Source organism: Dama dama, chromosome 21 (genome assembly GCF_033118175.1).
Source record: "Dama dama isolate Ldn47 chromosome 21, ASM3311817v1, whole genome shotgun sequence".
Lineage (NCBI taxonomy): Eukaryota > Metazoa > Chordata > Mammalia > Artiodactyla > Cervidae > Dama > Dama dama.
This window is the reverse complement of record NC_083701.1, coordinates 65,275,535-65,297,320: the sequence shown is the minus strand read 5'-3', so window position 1 is coordinate 65,297,320 and position 21,786 is coordinate 65,275,535. Positions and strand designations below refer to the sequence as shown.

General features: G+C 40.0%; 1 protein-coding gene across 3 annotated transcripts in view; it reads left to right on the top strand.

Annotated features, from left to right (window-relative positions):
- The window catches only part of CPQ (carboxypeptidase Q), a 526,376-nt gene that overhangs the window by 174,014 nt on the left and 330,576 nt on the right, over positions 1-21,786 (top strand). For all 3 annotated transcript variants that reach the window (XM_061123718.1, XM_061123716.1, XM_061123715.1), the window contains exon 3: positions 1,808-2,015. In XM_061123718.1, the coding sequence (XP_060979701.1) occupies positions 1,808-2,015 (208 nt within the window). The remainder of the gene's footprint in view (positions 1-1,807; positions 2,016-21,786) is intronic.

Sequence of the window (21,786 nt, the reverse complement as noted above, 5' to 3'; positions counted from 1 at the left end):
ACAGATGAATTTGAAGACTTCTTGCAAGTTCTTGGTGATAGATTTTGACCTATAGCTGTTTCTAGTGTCCTGCATTGGCAACTGATGTCTAGGTTAGATTTTGGCTCATTAGAACTCTGTCACTCACATTTGTTAAAAGAACTTGAACCGTAGACCCTAGTGAAGCACTCCCCTTGTATGATTTTAATTTTGCAGTGGCCAATGAAAATTTATAGAAACTTGGCTTCATTTCTAGTGGCTCCAATCCAGATGCCAAAATTACCCCATTGCTGGGACACCCCTTGGGTGGACCATCGAATCTGTTATTCATTAGGAACAGCTGAAAAGCATCAACAAAATTCCTGGGACATGCCAACAATAACACCAGTCAAATTTCAAGGTAACTCCAGGTTTCAAAAAGTTATGAATCTGAAACTCCGTCTAGCCAAGCTTTTATTTGTATTCTTACACGTATTTATCATGTGAAAAAGCTAGTGGCTTCCTTACTTTTCATAATTGTACATTGCTTTCCTTAGATTATGAACTAAGTTCTGAGTTCTGAATATTGGTGGAGACATACTTATAGATCTGTAGTCAATCACTTTAAAGTGATAGTACAGATTCAGTCTGAATGGTGGAACCAGAAGTGGAGAGCAGCCAGTTCAAAGGGTCCATTGTGGTGGGGCCCATGTTGAAAGCAAGAATTCTCTCATACCTGCAGTGCATTTAAGAAGGATTTTCCAAGTAACAGTTACTATTTTAATGACATGTTAAACTTCCAGAAGAACTTGATTCTCTAGTTTGCAAGATTAAAGAAATATGCCAAATCCATGTTGATACTTGGGTTTTTTACTGCCATATTTCATGACTGCCTGGCTAAAGCTATAAAACAGTAGGCGCCTGCCTCTTTACTTTAGATTGTTATATTTAGCTACTGCATCTGGCCTTTGTTGCTAAATATTTTTTTTCTTGTCACTGTAACTGTGCCATCAAATTGAATCCTCAGTGGTCTGGCAGTTTTTGAATGACTTCTCAGAAGCTGTGAAACCCTGTCCTAATCAGGAAGATTTGGGCAAGACTTGTGGTGTGAAAAAAGATGTCACATCTTTCTAAATGAGACAAGAGGATTATAGAACAGTTATATAGCATCTTCAGAATTTTTAGGTGAAGAATAGTGATATGTTTGGTAATGAACAAGTCCTATAAATCAAGACATGGGCAGTTTTCACATTCTTTAAAAGGATTCAGTACAAAGAAGGAAAGAAAATAAGCTGACTTTTTGTTACTCTTGGGAGAAGTTACATTAACTATTTGTTAAAAATTGGAAGTATGAAAATCATTGGCTCCTGAGAATATATTTTTTATAAACTACCATCCTTTGTATGATGTCAATGAATGTTGTTTAGCCACATATCAAAATAGTTTTATGAAAAGATAAATATGTGTTTCACTAATCCCAAGGGGAGCTTTCTAAAATGTGTTTTTTAAGTAAATAATTAGTGTCATTTTGTGAAACTCATGACCTGTTAGGGTGGGAAAGAGACAAAAAAAGACATCTTTGCAAGCAATTTGTGATTTAATAGCAGCTGGTCAAGCGAGTTGAAAAATCTAATGAGTCGTATATTAAATGTTTTGAATGCCTTTTCTCTTTCTTGGGAAACTGGCTAACCCCCACAGTCTTTCTCCCATAGCAAATGGCTCTGAAACTTTGATCTTTGCAAACCGGTTTGCCAGATGTAGTGGATAGAGCATGTGTGACCTTTTGTGTGCCAATTCAACCTGGCTGATCGGAAACCATGCGTTAATCTTGCATGACTTTTATTTGTAGGCATTACTGCGGAAGTTCTAGTGGTGACCTCTTTCGATGAACTGCAGAGAAGAGGGCCAGACGCAGAAGGGAAGATCGTCGTTTACAATCAACCTTATACCAACTACTCCGCAGCAGTGCAGTACCGCATGGAGGGGGCGGTGGAAGCTGCCAAAGTGGGGGCTTTGGCATCCCTCATTCGATCCGTGGCTTCCTTCTCCATCTACAGGTTGGTCATCGAGTTCATTAGAAATGCTTTAAAAAACCAGGGTGTTCCATCAAAGAGAAGCCCTTACAAAATAAAAACAAACTAGTCAAGTGAAAATACTGATTGTTCATGGAATTTTTCCCCATTCCACATTTAGTCATTTGTTTGTAATATCTTCTTTGGCCTTTTCAGGATTCCAAGCATCATTTATGCATTCCTTTAAAAAGTTTTCCACATCCATGATGATCCCATAACATTCCTTATATAACCAGTATGTTTTATGTATTTTCATTGGAGGGAGAACTGAATTCACGTCTGCATTTCATCAAAGATTCCTAATGACTTCAGAGGAAGCCAGGCTTTTTTCCATTGTTGCTAGAGAAGTGAAATACAAATAAAGTAGGTAACATGATGGGGCCATCTATGGTGTAGTGGAAAGTGTTGAGGCAGCAGAGGACCTTGGATATAGACCTGCTTCTGCTTCTAAAGAGCTAAGAGGCCTTGGGAATGGTCTTTTTTTAATTGAAGTATAGTTGACTTACAGTATTGTATTAGTTTCAGACGTACAGTAAAATGAGTCAGTGTTTTTGCAGATCACACTCCATAAGTTATTACAAGATAATGCCTATAATTCCCTGTACTATACAATATATTCTTGTTCCTTCTTTATTTTATGCATAGTAGTTTATACCTATTAATCTCATACCACTTTGGAATATTCTTAAAACTCTTTGGCCCTCAGGATTCTACTCTATTAATTGGTGATAATTAACGACAATACTTTCACAAAATTATTTTAAGATTGAGGTAAACTTATGAAAGATACTCAATTTTCTATAAAGGTATATTTTGAGGGCAATGGAAGCTTTGTCTTTTTCTTTGTATTTCTGATTGAGGTATTTGCAAAGCGCTTTATTGACCCTCAGCCCTAGGAGGAAATTTGGCATTGAAGTGGATAAAAGTTCTAAAAACTGACCTGGAGACGTTGGGCCAATTTAATAGCTACATATGGTAGTGTTACATATCAAGGATAAAATATTTGAGAAACATGGATAAAAGAAACCATTTTAGTCTTGTAGCTCAGTCTGTTTAAGATAAAAGAAACATGCAAAAGTAATTGCAAATAGGGTTTATTTGGGTCTCAAGACTAGATCCTTAGTATCTTTTGTAAAGGAAGACTTCTGTATTCTGCACAATTGTTCTTTGGCGCTAGAGTCACAGCTGCTTGACCTCAATTAATTAGCACCCTATGTCCTTGAAAATAACTGAGGAGACATCAGAGCCCAGTCAGAGGAGTTGTTCAAAAGTGCACAGAAAAAAAAAGGGACATTTTTCTTTTACAGGGATAAGATATCTTCCCGGGGAGGAAGTTGGGGCATGCTAAAACCACTTGTTACAAGTTTTAAGAGAGAAAACCTAGTTACATTGATGTCATAGTGCTTAAAATAATGCTCTTTGTAGAGTCCTTAAAAGTTTGGTGACTAGTGAAATAGTGATTGGGCCATATTCTTTCAGTTGGTTAGTCTTCCCAGGCAGGAAGTCCTGAGATGGCTAGCTCACTTCCCAGAATACTTCAGTCACTCCTTAAAATAACATACTCAGCAGCTTGTGGCCATTCACCGTGGTTTCGCTGGTCCTGAGACCTAAATTATGGGGCTAGTCTGTTGCTTTGTGAAACTGGGTAAATGCCAGAAACATTTATTTAAAAACTACTACTCATAAGACTAAAAAATTCCCAGATGATTTAATGCACAGCAATTTGCTTGGGTTCACTGGCCTTTTTTTTTTTTCTGTTATAACAAAGACATCTGGAAACTCAGGCTGTAACCTAGATGCACCAGAAGAAATTTGTCCAGCAAAATTAGCCTGTGTCATTAGCCTCTAAGATTTGGGGTTGCCAACATGTAGTGTGTATTCAAAAGGCATTTTGCTTAATATTTCTAGATCTAGACTGATTATAATTTTTCATTAATTTTATAGCCAGCCATATTTCAATGGCCTGTTAACTTTTATAACTCTATGTAGTCAACATTTGTAAATACAAAACAACATTGCTATTTATGTAGAACTTTAGACTCTTTCACATATGTCATCTTTCTTCTTATTTGTTCTGACAACAATCCAGTGGACCAAGAAGAAGAGGCCTTATAATCCCCATTTTACAGAGAAATAAAAGCTCAGAGAATTCAACATGTTAACATGTTTAAGTCTTGCTTCTTGAAAAATGAAAATCAAAGTGAAACAAACTCTCTCTCCACTTTGGGCGAATTGTTTTTTAGAAACCAGTTTTCTTTAAAGAGTATTCTGTATTCCAGTCTGTAATTCTTTATCCCTCATTCACTCTCCAGGCCATCTTAACTTAGCTCTTCCTGATACTGAAATGGAACTTGCTAAGGTCACAAATTGCCTAATTGAATATAGTGGACATTTTTCAGGCTGTCCTCTTATTTCACCACTCTGAAGTATTTCTTACTATTGACTCCTTTTTCCACAATATTTGGCATCTGTGACTTCTTTCTCACATTCTTTTTCTTGCCCTCTTTCCCACTTCCTCTTTCCTTCCCTGTTTCTCTGGCTTCTCGCTGTGAGCATTCTACCTGAGCCGTCCCACCCTGCCTCTGGCTTCAGCCGGCACCCGTGCAGTGGCCCTTCCCAAACTCGCCTCCCCTGTCCGTGCCGCTGCCTGAACTCTAGGGCCACACGTCCAGCCACCTGCCGATTCGTCTTTTGGGTGTTCCACAGCTATCTCAGTTTCTTTCTTTTTCAAAATTGAACTCTTTCTTTCACATTTTTCTCCTGCATTTTCTATCTTGATGCCATCTCTTCTGCTTTCTAAAGTTAAATGGTTCTTGATTATTTTTTCATCTTCCCTTATCCATCATCTCTGGTAGCTACTACATCTCCTAGGTTCTGCTCTTTGTCATTTTAGCAAATACATATTGGCAGGAATCACTAAGACTTCCCCAGTGCAGCCCATTTCCTCAAAGTTTCATGACTTTGCAATGCTTTCTCCTCTGCAACCTTCTATTCCCTTTCTCACTATCTCACACTGTCCTTCAAGATTGATTTTAAGCACTTCTTCTGAGGAGCCCTTCCCAGTATCCTGCTTCAGCTCAGGTGAGCTGCCTCTTTTGGGTATCCCATTTCAAGCTATGCATACTCTGTATCATATTATCTTGGAGGTAGTTTGAGTTCATGCTTTGGTATGGTAGATCAAGTATTGTAAGGCTTCCCTGATAGTTCAGTTGGTAAAGAATCAGCCTGCAATCCAGGAGTCCCCAGTTCTATTCCTGGGTTGGAAAGATCCCCTGGAGAAGGGATAGGCCACGCACTCCAGTATTCTCGGGCTTCCCTCATGGCTCAGCTGGTAAAGAATCCGCCTGCAATGCTAGGAGACCTGGGTTTGATCCCTGGGTTGGGAAAATCCCCTGGAGAAGGGAAAGGCTACCCACTCCAGTATTCTGGCCTGGAGAATTCCATGGACTGTATAGTCCATGGGGTGGCTAAGAGTCGGAGACAACTAAGCAACTTTCACTTTCACTTCAAGTGTTGTAACAAACAATTTAGCCACTTAACACAATAGGAATTTCTTTCTTGTTCACATAATAGTTCCAAGAGAGTGTTCAGCAGGTGGCCTTTTGCTCCTTTCCATCTTGTGGCTCCATCACCTCTAAGAAATTAGAGTCCTCGGCAGGGTCCCTTGCATCCAACTGGCAAATAAGAAGATGGAGAGAGAAAGTCAATAATCAAAGGCAAGGCTTTCTGTGGTCAGGCCTGGGTATGACATACCTCATTGCTCACATTCTATGTCCACAATGCAGTTATATGGAGGCTGGGAAATCTGGTCTGTCTTCGTGCTCACCGTGAAAGGAGGACAAGTTTGGTGAACAACTGTACAGTCTTCTCCAACTGTCTGACTCTACACTAGATTGTAAGTTCCAGGATAACATGGATTAAACACTTTACCTTGGTATCCCCATCATCTTGTATAATATTTGATACATAGTGGCCACTCAGGAAATGACTGTTGGAGGAATCAACTTGTCTGAGTTTATGTGACCAGTTATGGCAGATTGCTCTTACAACAAACCAGGTGACCCAATCCCTAGTGCCCTCTGATCAAACTGTGTAGCTTCTGTATAGTGAATTTAAAATAACTTGAACTTTTATGGCACTTTGCTCTGTATTTGGAGGAAAATATCCAGATGCCAATATGCCAGGTTATATCTTTTTTCTGTCACCCTTAGCTCTATGCCAGTGGGTTATACTGGATTCTGTTTAGGAATAGTGTAGAAGTCAGCAACTCTGGAGAACAGAATAGAAGCTGTAATTTGTTTCTGCTTGATTTAGAAATTAGAGAATGTCCTAAAGGACAGGCAATGTGTTTTACCAACATCTTGACTTGACGTCTGTCAGAGTTAGCAATATGTGTCAGCCGTTTTGGAAGTACAGTGGTCACATGGTTACATGAGTTATCTGTGGGCTTTTTGTCATTATTTCTCTGTGTTCCCATTATTTGTGTTTTTGTGTTCAAATTGACTTCAAAGAGAAGATTTCTCCTTCGTTGACTCTTTTATAATGACTTTTCTCTTGTTCAGTATTAAGTATCAAGTGGGGACTATCTAATAGGGATTCTCATTAGATCTATTTTAGTTTTCCTGTGTGTAAAATACAGTTTGCCTTGTCATAGGAAGATATTTTAGGATGAAAGTGATTGTAAGAGATTTAAGCTCTGCAGAGAAGATCTGCTCTATGAAACCACTTGCCTTATGTTATTTCTCAAATTAATCATATTTTTTAGTAAATGTTTATTGAGAGTTTACCTGTTGCTCAGAAGTTGTCAGGCACTGGGGTTGCTAAGATGAATTAGACATGTTTTTGGTTCCTCAGAAATATTCTATCTGGCTAAAAGAGAGGAGAGTTAGCTTAAAATGTATGATTAGTGTAATATATTTTATATTTAGTGCTAAATGCATGATTGGGAGAAGGGACCAAGGTAAGAAATTGACATTTATTAAGCATATTTTGTTTATATTTCTTAGAGGGCTTAAAATTTTTGTTTTGATTAATTCTTTACACAACCTGTGGAAATAGGTATTATTATTGCTCTTTTATGGAGGGAGAAACAGGTTCAGAAGGGCTATGTAACTAGTCAAATTACACTGCTAGTGAAAGAACCAGGAGTCATACTCAGAGAGACTCTGACTCTAAAGTCCGTGCACTTTAGATCCAACCAGAAACTTGGAGAGCTAATGCTCTAGAAGTCTAGAAGAGGCAGCAGCGGTCTGATGGGGGCTGGCTGCATTGAGAATGTGGGTTTTGGGTACTCAGTGAAAAGGGTGAACTTGAACAAGAGATGGGAGCTGGAGAGACTTTCTATACATGATCAAGGCAAGAAAGTGGGAGTGCTTGATGCATTGGGTAATATCTAAGTAGACCAGTTGGACTGGAACAGGCTTTCATGAGAGATCAGAGAAATGTTATTTTGAGGTGAGAGGAAGAGACCAGCTTTACGAAGAATCTAAAGTACCAGGTTAAGGAGTTTTAAGTTTAAGGTGGAGGAAATGGGGAATCATTGTTTGTGTTAAAGTTGGAGGTGACATTTTAGAGCACTGTTTCTCTAAGTGTGGTCCCTGGAACCTCATCAACCTCAGTTCAGTTGCTCAGTCGTGTCCTACTCTTTGCGACCCCATGGACTGCAGCACGCCAGGCCTCCCTGTCCATCACCAACTCCCAGAGTTTACTCAAACTCATGTCCATCGTGTCCGTGATGCCGTCCAACCATCTCGTCCTCTGTCATCCCCTGCATCATCAGCCTCACCTGGGAGCTATTGATATGCAAATTGTTAGGCTCCGCTTGAGACCCACTAAATTAAAACATGCTTGGGGGTGCGGTATGTGGTTTAAACAGCCCTCCAGGTGATTCTGAGGTATGTTAAAGTTTGGGAACTACTGTTTAGATCAATTTGGTGAGCGTAGATGATGTGCTTTGCGAATGTAAGGACACTGATCTCCTAATGCAGATGTGACATAATGAGGACATGGTTGGTGGGAATGGAGAGGAAGAGACAGCAGAAGGGTGCTGGGCTGTACCCGGCAGGCTGTGTGACTGCCCAACCGTGAGGCTGAAGCAAGAGCCCCGAGGGAGCAGCGCCATCAGCAGTTTACTGGATAGAAGATCTCACAGCTCGGAAGCAGAGTCCTGGAGTGACGCCCCACTGTGCCCGGCCGATGGCAGGCAGGGTGTGGTAGCAGTGTTTGCTTCTTGGGGTGGAGGAGGGTGGGGAAGGGACGTCAGGTTGGCTCATCGGGTATCGGAGAAACCACCAGTGGGGCAGGAGGCAAACGTAGGCAAGCGCGACTCCAATTAAGCCTTATGATTAAGAGAGTTAGATAGTCATGAGGGTGCATGTTGGTGAAGCAGGGACTGGTTGAGCAGGGGATGTACCGAGAGCAAGAGAACAGCCATCTTGAGTGGCCTGATCATACAGAAGGGTAATGAAAAAAAATCAAAACTTAAGGACGGGTTTCATTTGAAAGGAGGAAAGACGAGGAGTCAAAGTCAACAGTAAGTCAAGGTTTGAAAACCAAAGGTTGAATCTGCATTCAGTCCAGCCCAATATTTTAAAGTCATGAGTTTTATGTAAAAATAGGGGTTTGTGGAGGTGACATCTTGTATTTCTGTAAGGTAAACTGCAGTGTCGTGGGTTAGCACCAAGTCCTTTTGGTTGATGGCCTGTGCCTTCTCTGGTCTGCCTCAGTTTCCGTTTCCCTTCACCCAGCTTGGGGACTGAAGAATGATGAGAGACGGGACCATAGAGAGGCAACACAACCAATGGTTTCTAGACCTTTTGAACTTGAAGTGGCTGTGAGATTGCCCCATTAATCTGGTTTCTATATTTTGTAAGAAAAACAGTTAAGCATTTCCATTTCTCTCTTATCTACTTTTTGGATCACCCAGGGCAGTTTAAAATTCTAGGCTGGCTTCCTTGCAGTGCGGTATACCTTGGGACTTCTGCCTCCTGCTCTCTCAATGTGTGAGCTCAAGAATGCAAAATAATTTTTATGTTAGACCAAGCAAAGTATAATTGAGAAAGGAACTCTGCTGAGGCCAAATCGTCTATTGTACTCCCATTGCCAGATATACATTTTTTTTTTCCTAGTTATTTTCTCCATTGCCCCAGATAATTGAACACAGACTATAAGTTTTAATCAGCTAAGGAAGCAAAAAGTCTCTTCTTTCACTTTATTGTGAGAAGTGTATCATCATACTGGGGAAGAATTCATTGAGGTGCGAATGAGCTGATAATAGAACTTGGCTTTGTAACTACCACTGGTTTATGTTTTATATCACTTGGCATTTGTGTACTGTATTGATAGAGTATAGTGAAGAGGAGGAGGAAGAGAAGCAATCCAATTTGAAGATGACTAAGAGCTGATTAAACATTCAGCTGGAGAGAAATATGAGTGAATCCAGGTGATGTTTATGGAGTGTCAGAGAGAATGTTGGACCATCTGGCGAGAGAGCTGTGAGGAAGTATATAAATCAGTGCCTATAATGATACTTAATTAATACAGAGTCGATAAGTGGCATAATTGAAGCAATGGTCGGGCTACATTGTAGCATTTAATAGCTTCAAAGAGGGTTCTGATTAAAACCTTTACAATTTATAAAACATTCTTCATCTTAAGAAAGCATCTTGATGAGATTTAACATGAACATTTTTGTAGTCAGAGGACCAGTTTCAAACATTCAGAGCAGAGGTGAAATGTCTTAAGAGGTCTATTTCAGATGATTATTAAAAGCCAGTTTATCCTCAAGAGAGTAAAGAAGCTTGTCCCCCTCCCTTTGTTTTTTAATGGGAGAAAAATTAATGCTGCTACTTTGCACTTAGACTGTCTTGGATTTTTGATGTCCTGGTGGTTTGCTTCTTCGGCATGACCTTAGCATAATTAACTATCAAGCTTGATTTAAGTTGTTTTGAAATATTTTTGCAACTTAGGGGGCATATGTGCCACTGGTGATTACAAAATAAAGAGAGTATCACCCTGACTCAAATGGTACAGCTGGACCAACCTCAATTAGTAGGCGCTTTTTCTTCCTGCTTTTGTTTTTGCTCAGTTCACTCTGAGGCCCCTAACAGATGCAGGGTAATCAAGCAGAATGCAGGTGGAGGGCTGCAGTGCTCCCAAGGGGGAAACCAGAGAAGGCCCACACTGAACACTGCATTTTTTTTCTTCTCATCATCCTTTTTTTTTTCATGTCTCTGATTTTTGAAAGGCAGATCCTTTGTTTAGAAAACCTTTGCTAGAAATTCCAAAATGTCCTTTAATCACTGAGTTCTTATTACTGCTTCAGGTAGTGTGACAGGCAGGCCTATTATCTGGTAACAGGTTGACTCAGGCGGCGTACTCTCTAGAGTACTCCAGCCCCAGTTCTGGAGTCACAGTGCCTGGGTCTTTATTCAGTCTCTTGACAGGGTGTGACCTTGGCATACTGGGTAACTCTCTGAACCTTAGTTTCATCTGTATAGTGGGGAAAATTGTACCTTCTTCCGAGCATTTTGTGAGGTTTATATGAAATTCTGTTATTGCCTGACACAAAATAAGTTTTGCATACATGTAATGTACTATTATTATATAATTTTGCTAAGTAATGAGTGGATATACTCACTGAATAAAAAAGGAAGGGAAGGAAACATGGAGCGAGGAAGGGACGGAAGAAGAAAGAGAAGAGAAGGAAGGAAGGAAGACAGGTAGGAAAGAGAGAGGGAAGAGAGAGAAAGAACTTTATTTACTTAACATCACTGTTGTAATTGCTGCTATCTGGTTGGGAGACAACGCCTAACATTGTATTGCCATTTTGATCTCAATCTGTTTAGTTTGTTCAAACTCTGTTAGGGTTGTGTGTTTACTAGTCTGTTTCTCTTTCTGGATTGGAAGTTCTGCTGGGGACATACTCTGTGTCTCATTCATCTCAGTGTCTTCAGGGCTGGGCACAATGCCTGGCACACAATATTGCTGAAATGAATGAATAAAAAGTGTTAGAGGCAGCCTATTAGGTTTGCTAACATGTAAATTCAAGGTGTCACCATTTCATATTCATAAAAGTGGAATAATAATAGAGATGAGGTAGCTAACCTTCTGAATTGCTACTTATCAAAAATAGAATCTCTAGAATCTGAAAGGAGACTATACAGTTATGTAAATTTTGGTAAAGAATTGCAAACTGCTCTTACTTGGGTGCTTTGTGAGGCTGCTATAATTAATGGTCTGTTTGCATTCCCAGTACGGACTGTCATTTTTCATCTGCTTGTAACCTTGATATAAAGATTTATTCTTGGCTGATATTTTGCATTCATAATTTTAAAATATTTGTAAATGTTCATCTTCTCTTTTCCAGCTTTCTGATTACCGAAAGCATAAGCTTAAGAACCGTATCACCATGGCATGTTTCTCTGAATCCCTAGTGGTAAAAAGAAATTAATGCATTTTGAATTCGGGTTTCAGGATTATGACAATGTTGTTTGCTTATACAGTGCCCTTTGAAAAATGTCCAGTGTAGCATATGAACCAAAATAATCCCCAGTAGCCTCAAGTCTGCTTTTTACTATTGCCTGCGCTTTTGTTCCCTTTCTCACATCAAAGCTGAAGACTGTTCTAAAAGTCCTCTTGAATCCAAAGGACCCTTTGGCATCTCTAGCCCCCTGGAGAAAGTACTGATCAGGAGGACTGTGTGTGGGTGTTAGGTCACTTCGGTCATGTCCGACTTTTTGCCAATACAGTCCGATGAACTATAGCCCACCAGGCTCCTCTGTCCATGGGACTTCCCAGGCAAGAATACTGGAGTGGGTTGCCATTTCCTTCTCCAGGGGATCTTCCCCACCCAGGGATCGAACCCGCATCTCTTATGTCTCCTGCACTGGTAGATGGATTCTTTACCACTGGTGCCACCAGAGAAGCCCACCACAAGGACTGGAGATGAACAAAGTGACAATACAGAGAGTGGGATTGGGATCAGACAGACCTAGATTCAAATGCATGTTTAGCCATTTAGAGGTTGTGTGAATTTACATACACGGTTTAATGTGAGAACCTCTCTGCTCATCTGTAACATGGTGAGAATACTCTATCTTATAGAGTTGTTAAGAGAACTGTATTGGATCAAGCATTCAATATAGAGACTTTGACACATGAGAAGCAATCAGTGAATTTTGTACCTGACATCTTATCTTTGTCATGGTTATCATCATCATCATTATCTTCCTTGGATAAGGACAGCATGAAGCAGGTGGGTTGATATGAACTGAAACACCTTAAAAAAGCAGCAACTCCAGAACTCTCCTTGGTGTAGGCACCAAAGACCTTGGTTCTGTTTATCTCCTGATTTCAGGAGCCCACTTTTGTAGTCTCCCTCAGCCTTTGGCTTAAAACTCTGTTCTCTCTTCACCCCCTTTGACCTGACTTTCAGTGCTCCACACCATCCCCGCACATAGTGCCAAAGATACCGTGAGTCAGACCAGTGATCAGTGGCCAGACCAGCGATAAAGCGACTCATATCAGTGGCCAGGGATCAGACCCCTGATCAACTTGGTAACTCTCTCTGTTTCTCTCTACTTGTTCAGTATGTGTTTCTCTATGGGAATATAAATTCCACAAGGACAGGACTACATCTCTCTTGTATATCATTATACTGTCAGTACACATTATTGGCACATGACAGTTACTCAAGAACTATTTATTGATTCAGGTTGTGGTTAGCACACCTGCTCTTTACACAGAAGGTCCTGGGATCCATCCCCAGTGGAACCGACTCCTGGGATATGTCTTTTGGACTTCTCTGGTGGCTCAGATGATAAAGAATCTGCCTGCAATGTGGGAGACCCGGGTTCGATCCCTGAGTCGGGAAGATCCCCTGAGAAGGGAATGGCAACCCACTCCAGTATTCTTGCTTGGAGAATCCCATGGACAGAGGAGCCTAGTGGGCTATAGTTCATAGGGTTGCAAAGAGTCGGACACAACTAAGTGACTAACACTTTCACTTTTTCACAGTTACTATTTATCTAAGATAAAAAGAATGGAGAACCAACTATAAATGGATATATACTGACTCATGTCTATTTTCTGAAGTCACATTCTAAAGCATCATAGATGTTTTTCCCCAACTTTGTTTTTTGGTAAAATATCAGTCTGTGGTAAAATTGAAAGACTATTAGATGACTCATATACCCTTTGTAAGAAATTGCTGGACTTTTTCCTGAAGAGATGGTACCTGTCGTGTTGCCACCTGCCACATGTAAGAGTTCAGCCTACTCCACTTTCTCACTGAAAAATGGTGTTTTCATTCTGTTTAATTTTAGCCATTTTCCCTGCTAACTAATGGTGTTGAACACACATTCACATATTGGTTGGCCATTTCCAAATCTTCCTTTGTGAATAGTCTGCTCAAGTCTTTTCTCTATTTTATAACTGGGTCGTTTTTAAATTATTCAGTAATAGGAATTCTCTCTATATCCTAGATGAAAGTCCACTATCAGATATATGTTTTGCAGATATTTTCTCTCAGTTGGTGTCTTACCTGTAGTTTTGTTTTTATCCTAAACAGTGCCTCTTGATGAGAAGTTTTAAATGTTGATGGATTTTAACTTATCAAGTTTTTTAGTTGCTTTCTGTGTCCACTCATACACCCTTCACCTACATTCATTATGTAATTTTTACCACACTTGTTCTCTTTCACCTTTTAATCAATTTAAAATGAGGTAGGTACAGCCACAGAGCATTAAAATCATAAATATATGAGCATGTACTTCATAAGATCTAGGACCTTCTCTAACATAAGGCAGTATTGTTAAATTAGTATGTTAAATTAGGAAATTTAACATGGTTGTATAAATGTTATATAATGTAAATTCCATTGACATTCAGATCTCCAGTTATCCCCAACTCTCAATAATTAATGTCCCTGCTTTCTAAAAAGTTCTAGAACCCGGTAAAGGATATGACATTACATGTAAGTTTCATGTATCTTTAGTCTCCTTAAATCTGGAATTGTTCCCTAGTCTTTTTAATATTTTATTATTTTGACATATTTGAGGATAAGGGCAGTTGTTTTGCAAAGTGTCCCTCAGTTTGGAGTTAGTTATTTCCCATTAAATTCAAATTAAATATTTTCGGCAAGAATTCTAAATGGATGATGTTGTGTCCCTCCTATTGCATTATATAAGGAAATGAGTAATACCAGTTTTCCTTAATAGTGAGGCTAAGTTTGATCACTTGTCTAAGGCAGTATCTCTGGATTTCTTTGTTAGAGAGGTTCTGCTTTGTAGGGTAAATAAATACATTGTAATTATGGGGAGATGCTTTGGGACTTTGTGAATTTTATATTCTCCATTAAAATTTCATCCAATGAAAATTTAGCATATGTTGATGCTCCTTGCATGCATCAGATATTACATTGCCAGTTACAAATGTATTCCTAATTCAGTGATTCCTATTATGTACATTTTTTAGCTGGCACTTTTTTGTAAAGAAGAGCTTTCACTCTTATTATTGTTTCTGATTATCACTTCATGGATTTTTTAAAAGGAATGTATTAAAATTTATTACTGTCATTCTTGTTGAAAAAGCATCAACAATTTCAAAGCCCTTAAGTGTCAAAGCTAATATTTTATGATAAGCTTGAATATTGGAAACATTGACAGGAAATCACAATTTTTTTTTTTTTAATCCAAAGGAACCCAAACTATCCGAGGTAGTCAGCTAATTAGCAGGGTGTAATCAATACCACCCATTTCCTCTGAACTTTGTCATTAACAGCATGCACTCAGGAGCAATGGCCCTGGAAATATTTTTAGAGTTTATCATTACCAGTGTGTACCATATGTGAATGAAGATCCTCACCCCATCCATAATTGCTGTTAATTATTAAAATAAGCAAAGATCTCAGATCCAGAGATTGCTTCTCCAGAGTTTTGTTTTGTTTTGTTTTGTTTTAATCTTTTCTCTTCTCTTTTTTGCTGTGTCGTGCTGATGTTGAAGAGTGTGTTCCCAAAGAATTCTTTCCGGGAGAAATGTGTCTCAGTGTGGGTTTGCAGAGGCCTGTGCGGATGCCTGTTTGGGAGGAGTTTACCTAGTGTCTGTGGTGGACTACAGAAAACTGGAAATTATCCACCCACTGCATCTTCCCCACGTCATCGGTGGTTGTGAAGGGGTGGCCAACCTTGGCCAATGAGTCAGCGGGTAATAGTTTAATAGCTCAATGAACGTCTGTTTCTGCACTGGTTGCTCCTCTAAAAATTAAATATTTGACATCTAAGAGAAAAAATTTAATTTTTGACATTTACCATCTTGATTCATTCAATAAACATTCATCAGGTGTCTTTTATATTCCAGGCCAGGAAGGACCCAAGTTTTGTAGGGCTAGGCACTTATATAATTTGAGGGTCTCTTTAAGAAAAAGTATACGAAATCACAAAATCAAATTTAGATATAAAATCAATATTTACTTAGTTAGAATAGCAAATTGTAGCAAGTTACAAATTTAAGAAATCTGCCAAATACTATAAACATTACAAAATTCAAAAATAATATTTTTTTTAAAAAAACTACCTGTCAAGCTTCTTTATTTTTCCTCTGTTTTTTCTCTTGCATAGTCTGATTGGTCTTTATATTTTCTATAGAGAGAATAAAAATAAAATTCAGTTTTTTCTTTACCATAGTTGAAATTTAGATTTTATTAGTGATAGTTTGGGAAAGTTTATTTCAGCTTGACAGATTTTTGTTTGCAATATCATATGCATTTTTAAGGCTGTCAGATTTCAGAAAGTTGCTATCAAGTTATTTTCACATGTGAGTTTAAGGACATTACAGATGCTCTTGTGTATAGTGACAATGAATTGACAGCAGTCTTTGGGTACATGTTATGACTTTCTGCTACCTTTATATTTTTCACTATTTTGTGTCAGATCAATAAGAAATGTCAGTGTTTTTCTCAGGTGATTTATCCTTCATTATTTGTATTATTAAATAATCTAAGAGACTATTCATCATGAATACTTGAAGCACATCTCTTTCTCTCAGTAAATCATGGCTTTTGTATGTCTTTTTTTCTGGTATTTATTGCCAGACTGGTTAGAACAGAGATGTTATATATGCTAACATGCTATTTGATCTGTTGACTCAAATAAAACGTGTGACTTCATACATCAGCGCACTCACTGTTTGCAGTACAACCATAGGCTTGTGCCCTATGAACATAGGGTTTCTGACAGATTGCATGTTACATGACTTGCTTGAAAAAGAAAATTAAAATATAAAATTAGGAGGTGTCTTCATAATAGCATACCCTGAATTACAGAATCTGTTCTTGACAAGTGAGACTTTCCATTTTACATAGGCGCCCGTGGGAATGGAATCCTTCAGCTGCAGTTTTCCACACCTGGTAGTTGGAAGGAGTTTTGAATGACCAGCTTCTGAACCTCTGCCACTCGCTCCATGCTTTCATCTCCAGGTGTGGCAGGATCCGTCCTCAGCACTACGTGACCTCTGGCCCCGCCCATTTGTATTAGGACACCAGTAGTCCTGGGAGCCTCTCTCATACCAGCTGGAGATTATGACTGTGAATCCTGTAGATGCATCCCCAGTCAACTTCCTCAGAATATCTAGATTCATTCTGATGTTGTCTAACATGATGGGAGGTATGACAGAAATGGAGTCAGAGTGTATTAGGAGAGTTAATACTGTAAAGTCCGTGGACCTGAGCTGGGCTCCTAGTGAGGCCTCCACAGATAGAGCTGGTAACACCATGCTCACCTTCCTCCTCCTCCTCCTCTTCTTCATTTCTGTGTGTGTTTTAGTGGTCTTTTCAGTTTTTGGTGGTTTGGCACTTGCAATTCTTTATAAGCAACTTCTTCCTATTTCTACTCCATTTCCCTTTTAGGACCTAGATTTCAAAATGGTAGAGCTGGATGAGAGCTGGATGAGCCCTGAGAGAATGTCTACTCCACCCCTTCATTTTAGAGTTGAGTACTGACCTTGGGGCTGAAGGTCACCCCTTCATTTTAGAGATAAGGAGCAGTAACCTTGGGGCTGAAGGTCACCCCTTCATTTTAGAGATGAGGAGTAGTGACCTTGGGGCTGAAGGTCACCCCTTCATTTTAGAGATGAGGAGTAGTGACCTTGGGGCTGAAGGTCACTCAGCTATGGTAGAACAGGGACAATGTGCCTTTTAGCTCCTGATCACATGTTTCTTTTCTCTCATGTCTCCATGGGTAGATCTCTATCAGCTATACGCAGCCTCCCAGGATTGAGTCAATTAACTTAGACATGCATTGATTTAATCTCTGTGGGACTCCTCCCCCCACCCCAATGGATATTTTTAAGAGTTAGCATGCACAGTGTGCTTCTAAAATGCCACATAATAGGGTTGCCTTGCCCATTTTGATAGGACTGTCAGCAAAGTTCACTATATCAGGAACACTGTCACAGAAAATGGAAACTCACCTGGTGAGGAAGTAAGCTTTCCACGGACTTTGTGTTTTCTTCCCTCCGTGGGAGAAGAGACTATACGTCAGCTACCTGGTCTTCCTCTGGGGTTTCGTTTTTAATCTCCAGGGAGGCGAGGCTGACAAAATCTCATCTGTTCCCTTCCTAAGGAAAGAAGCTGTGAAATAGATCTTCATTGCTTACGTGCCTTATGTTGCTTAGCATCAGCTGTATCCATAACACCACAGTGAATTTAAAATACTGCTCCTTTGGAATAATTGTTACAAGGGACTCTGAGGCTCATAAATAGCCCAAATAGGCATTGTAAAAGTATACCGATTTTTAACTGGATTTATTCCTCTGAGAAAAAACTTAAGTTCATGAATGTATGTCCAAATACTGCCTATTACTGATGTGGATTTTTCTGCTACAAGTCCTAGGAATCTCTTAATTCAAAGTGGGGAAAGGAAATGAGCTAACATATATTCAACAGCTTTTAAGCATTGAGTTCAGTTCAGTTCAGTCACTCAGTCGTGTCCGACTCTTTGCGACCCCATGAATCGCAGCACGCCAGGCCTCCCTGTCCATCACCAACTCCCGGAGTTTACTCAAACTCACGCCCATCGAGTCGGTGATGCCATCCAGCCATCTCATCCTCTGTTGTCCCCTTCTCCTCCTGCCTCCAATCCCTCCCAGCATCAGGGTGTTTTCCAATGAGTCAACTCTAGTACTTTATATTAAATCTCAGCTGAACGCTTGGGTTGCAGGGGACTTGAGACTTATTTTACATTTGAGTAACTTGGTCAAGATTGTATCCTAGGACATTTTGAAGAAAATTTCTTTGATCATCTGTTTACCAGCTTAAGAACTGACAGTGTTGTTTGCCAGCTTAAGAACTGACAGTGTTGATGTAACCAAACTGGAAATAGAGAAAGTAATGTATCGATAAGAATTTTTGTAAGATCACTTTGGTAAAAGTGAAAATGAGATCAAGTGATGTGTTCCAGTTGAGAAGATTGGGTCGAGAGAATGAAAGGAGGAAAATTGCCAACAAATGTACGAACAACAGCATTAAAAATAGTGAAGAGGCTTCTGCAGTCCTGGGCCTTTTTCCTTTGGAAGGTAGATTTTGAAAGACATCTTTGCTCATATTGCTGTGAGGCTCTTCCTTTTGCCCCTCCTACTTCTCTTTATTTAGTACCTTCTTGTGGCTCCTAAATGAGATTCCCTGTTACCTGCCAGACTAAAAGGCAGAGGCACAAGCTGTACCCTCCTGGCAACTGGTTATATCTCTGCTTCCAGAGCTTTGCCTATGGCAGCTTCAGTCCATTACCATCATCCCTTTTGCACATATTGGCAGCTCCCCAAGACCTGGGGAGGAAAAAAAAAAAAAGCAGATCTGTAGATACGCAAAGCTCAAAATCAAGAAATAGGTAATGAATCACTCCTCCACTTGCCCTTGCCTGTTACTGAATCCTGTTCCAGCTGGGATGGAAAGGAGCGCTGGCCATGCTGTCCCGAGCAGATCAGACTTCTCCACTGCCTTCTCTTCTTTCATAACTAAAAACAAAACCCCACACCACAGTCAGACCCCGAAAGAAAAATGACACTAGATGAGTGTGATGGTAGTTTGTACTGTTTTCCTATTTTGTGTGTTCAATCATATTTGCCTTAACAAATACAATTGGAAGTGGCCCTTTTTCTTCTTTTCCCACCTTCTAGCATGAGATTTATAGGTGAAGATAAAAATGCTCTGGCTCTTCAAGGAAGAGCTCCTTTTCTGCTCTCCTGCTCTGCTCCTATCCCATTTCCTTGCCCTCTTCTCGCTCCTGCTGACTTGCTTACTCTCTCTCTCTGCCTCCCTTTCTCCTTCAATCAGGGCTTAGAGAAATCTTTCACTCTTCTTTTGACAAGTGTCAGATAGACAGTATGAGCTCATTTAAGCTGAACTGTCTGGGGGAAGCTAAATTTGTTGAGGAGAACAATAATTTGGATGACAAGTGCCAGGACACACCAGATGGCTCAACAGGAGAAACTCTTATCAGGCTCCCAGCTCACGTTCCAGGTGGCCTGTCTGTCTCTGCCCCCCCTATTCTTATTTGTTCACGGCTGACCCAAATGGAAACCTTGAAATACAAATGCAGTTCTCTTTGGAAGTTGCGAAGAAAAAAACGTGATAGTGACTCAGCCTAGCGAGTCTACAACTCCCTCCCCTCATGTGCTTATTACTGCTGATGCTTTGCAGAACCCTTTGGGCACATATTTGAAGAAGCCTCAATTGTGAACCCTGCTAGTTGTTTAATAAATAGGTCTATTATTCAAACTGCAAAAACTTTGACATTTTGAACAATCACCCACCTTGACTACGTTTGGCACGTCTTGCCAAGATACGAACAGAAATATTCTTAAATATAGGATCTTCCCTATAGCTCAAATGGTAAAGAATCTGCCTGCAACGCAGGAGACCTGGGTTTGATCCCTGGGTCAGGAAGATCCTTTGGAGAAGGGAATGGCAACCCACTCCAGTATTCTTGCCTGGAGAATCCCATGGACAGAGGAGCCTGGCGGGCTACAATCCATGGGATCGCAAAGAGTCGGACGCGACAGAGCAACTAACACTACTATTCTTAAATATTCTTTCCCAGTTGGACCGATTTTTTGGGGGGGAGGGGGATGGAGGGCGACTCTCACTTGCCAGGCAGGGAACCTATAGACATAATTGTCATTGGAAGTTATTTAGTGGAAGGTGAGTTTGTTTTTTTTTTTTTTTTGGTCCTTGTGAAACATCCTAAAATTCAAGGCCAAGGCTCCGTGGCAGGCTATAATCTATGAATCATTAAATTCTTAACATACCCTGAGAACAGGAAGAGGGAGATCAACCTTTACAGACACAGGTGGAATTTCTCCTCTGAACACTGGTAATTCATGTGACATTTGCTGTTTGCTTATGTTTGCAGTGAAATTCTTTCCCTCAGCCTTGCACTGTGCACTTGTGCTGTTACTGGTCACTTAGAAGGCCTTTTGAGAGAGCAACACAAATTGATGTTCTAAGTGCACAAACAAAGCAGGTGTTTTTAATGCTGGGCATTAATTTTTTTTTTTGGTCAATACTTGGTTCACATGAGAACCTTTATTTTTTCCAGCCTGTAAGCTTTGGCTCTGGATTTACATGTTTTGGAGGTTTGATGTTGTTGCTAATTCAGTGATGAAATTTATTCATAGAAAAGGATTATTGTGAGCAAAGAAATAAAGTACCAAATAGTGTAGACAACCCAGGATACATGTGCTTGGTATTAGGAACTGCATAGTTGGGGCAAAGCCAACTGATGGCAATGGCATATTTACTTGGAGGTTGGAGTTTCATTAATAACTTAAAGTGGGAATCAAAGAAAAAGACCCCTGAGCAACCTCATCTAGCTGTTACAACCCCCATGTGTCAAGATAGCATGTTGGTACTTCTGCTCTTCTCTCCAAGAACTCTTGGGACTTTAGCCCATGAATGTTATTAAAAACTATTTTTCAAGAAGAGTTTTAGGTTTACGACAAAACTAAGAGGGAGATACAGAGATTTCACATGTACTCACTGCCCCCACGCATACATAACCCACTCCACAAACAACATCACTCCCCAGAATGGTAAAAATTTTCACCAAGGATTAGCCTACAGTGATGCATCATCATTACCCAAAGTCCAGAATTTACCTTTGGGTTCATTCTTTTTTTTGGCTGTGCTGTCTTTGTTGTGGTGTGGCGGCTTCTCTCCAGTGGCAGTGGGATCTTAGTTCCCCAAGCAGAGATTGAACCCATGTCCCCTGCATTGGAAGGTAGATTCTTAACCACTGGACCATCAGGGAATTCCCTAGGGTTCACTCTTGCTATTGTACATTCTATGGGTTTGAACAAATGCATAGTGACAGATATCCATCATTATAGTAGTATACAGAATGTCTTCACTGCCCTAAAAATCCTCTGTGCTCTGCCTGTTCTTCTGTCTTTGCCCCTGCCTCTGGCAACCATGATCCTTTTAGTATCTCCTTAGTTTTGCCTCTTCCAGAATGTCATATCGTTGGAATCATACAGCATATAGCATTTTCAGTTTGGCTTCTTTAATAATATGCACTGAAGTTTTCCCCATGTCTTTTCATGGCTCAGTAGCTTATCCCTTTTTAGTGCTAAATATTATTTCACTGTCTGAATGTTTCACAGTTTGTTTATCCATTCACCTATTGACAGAGATCTTGGTTGCTTCCAAGTTTGGGCAGTTATGAATAAAGCTGCTATAAACATTTGTGTGCAAGTTTCTGTATGA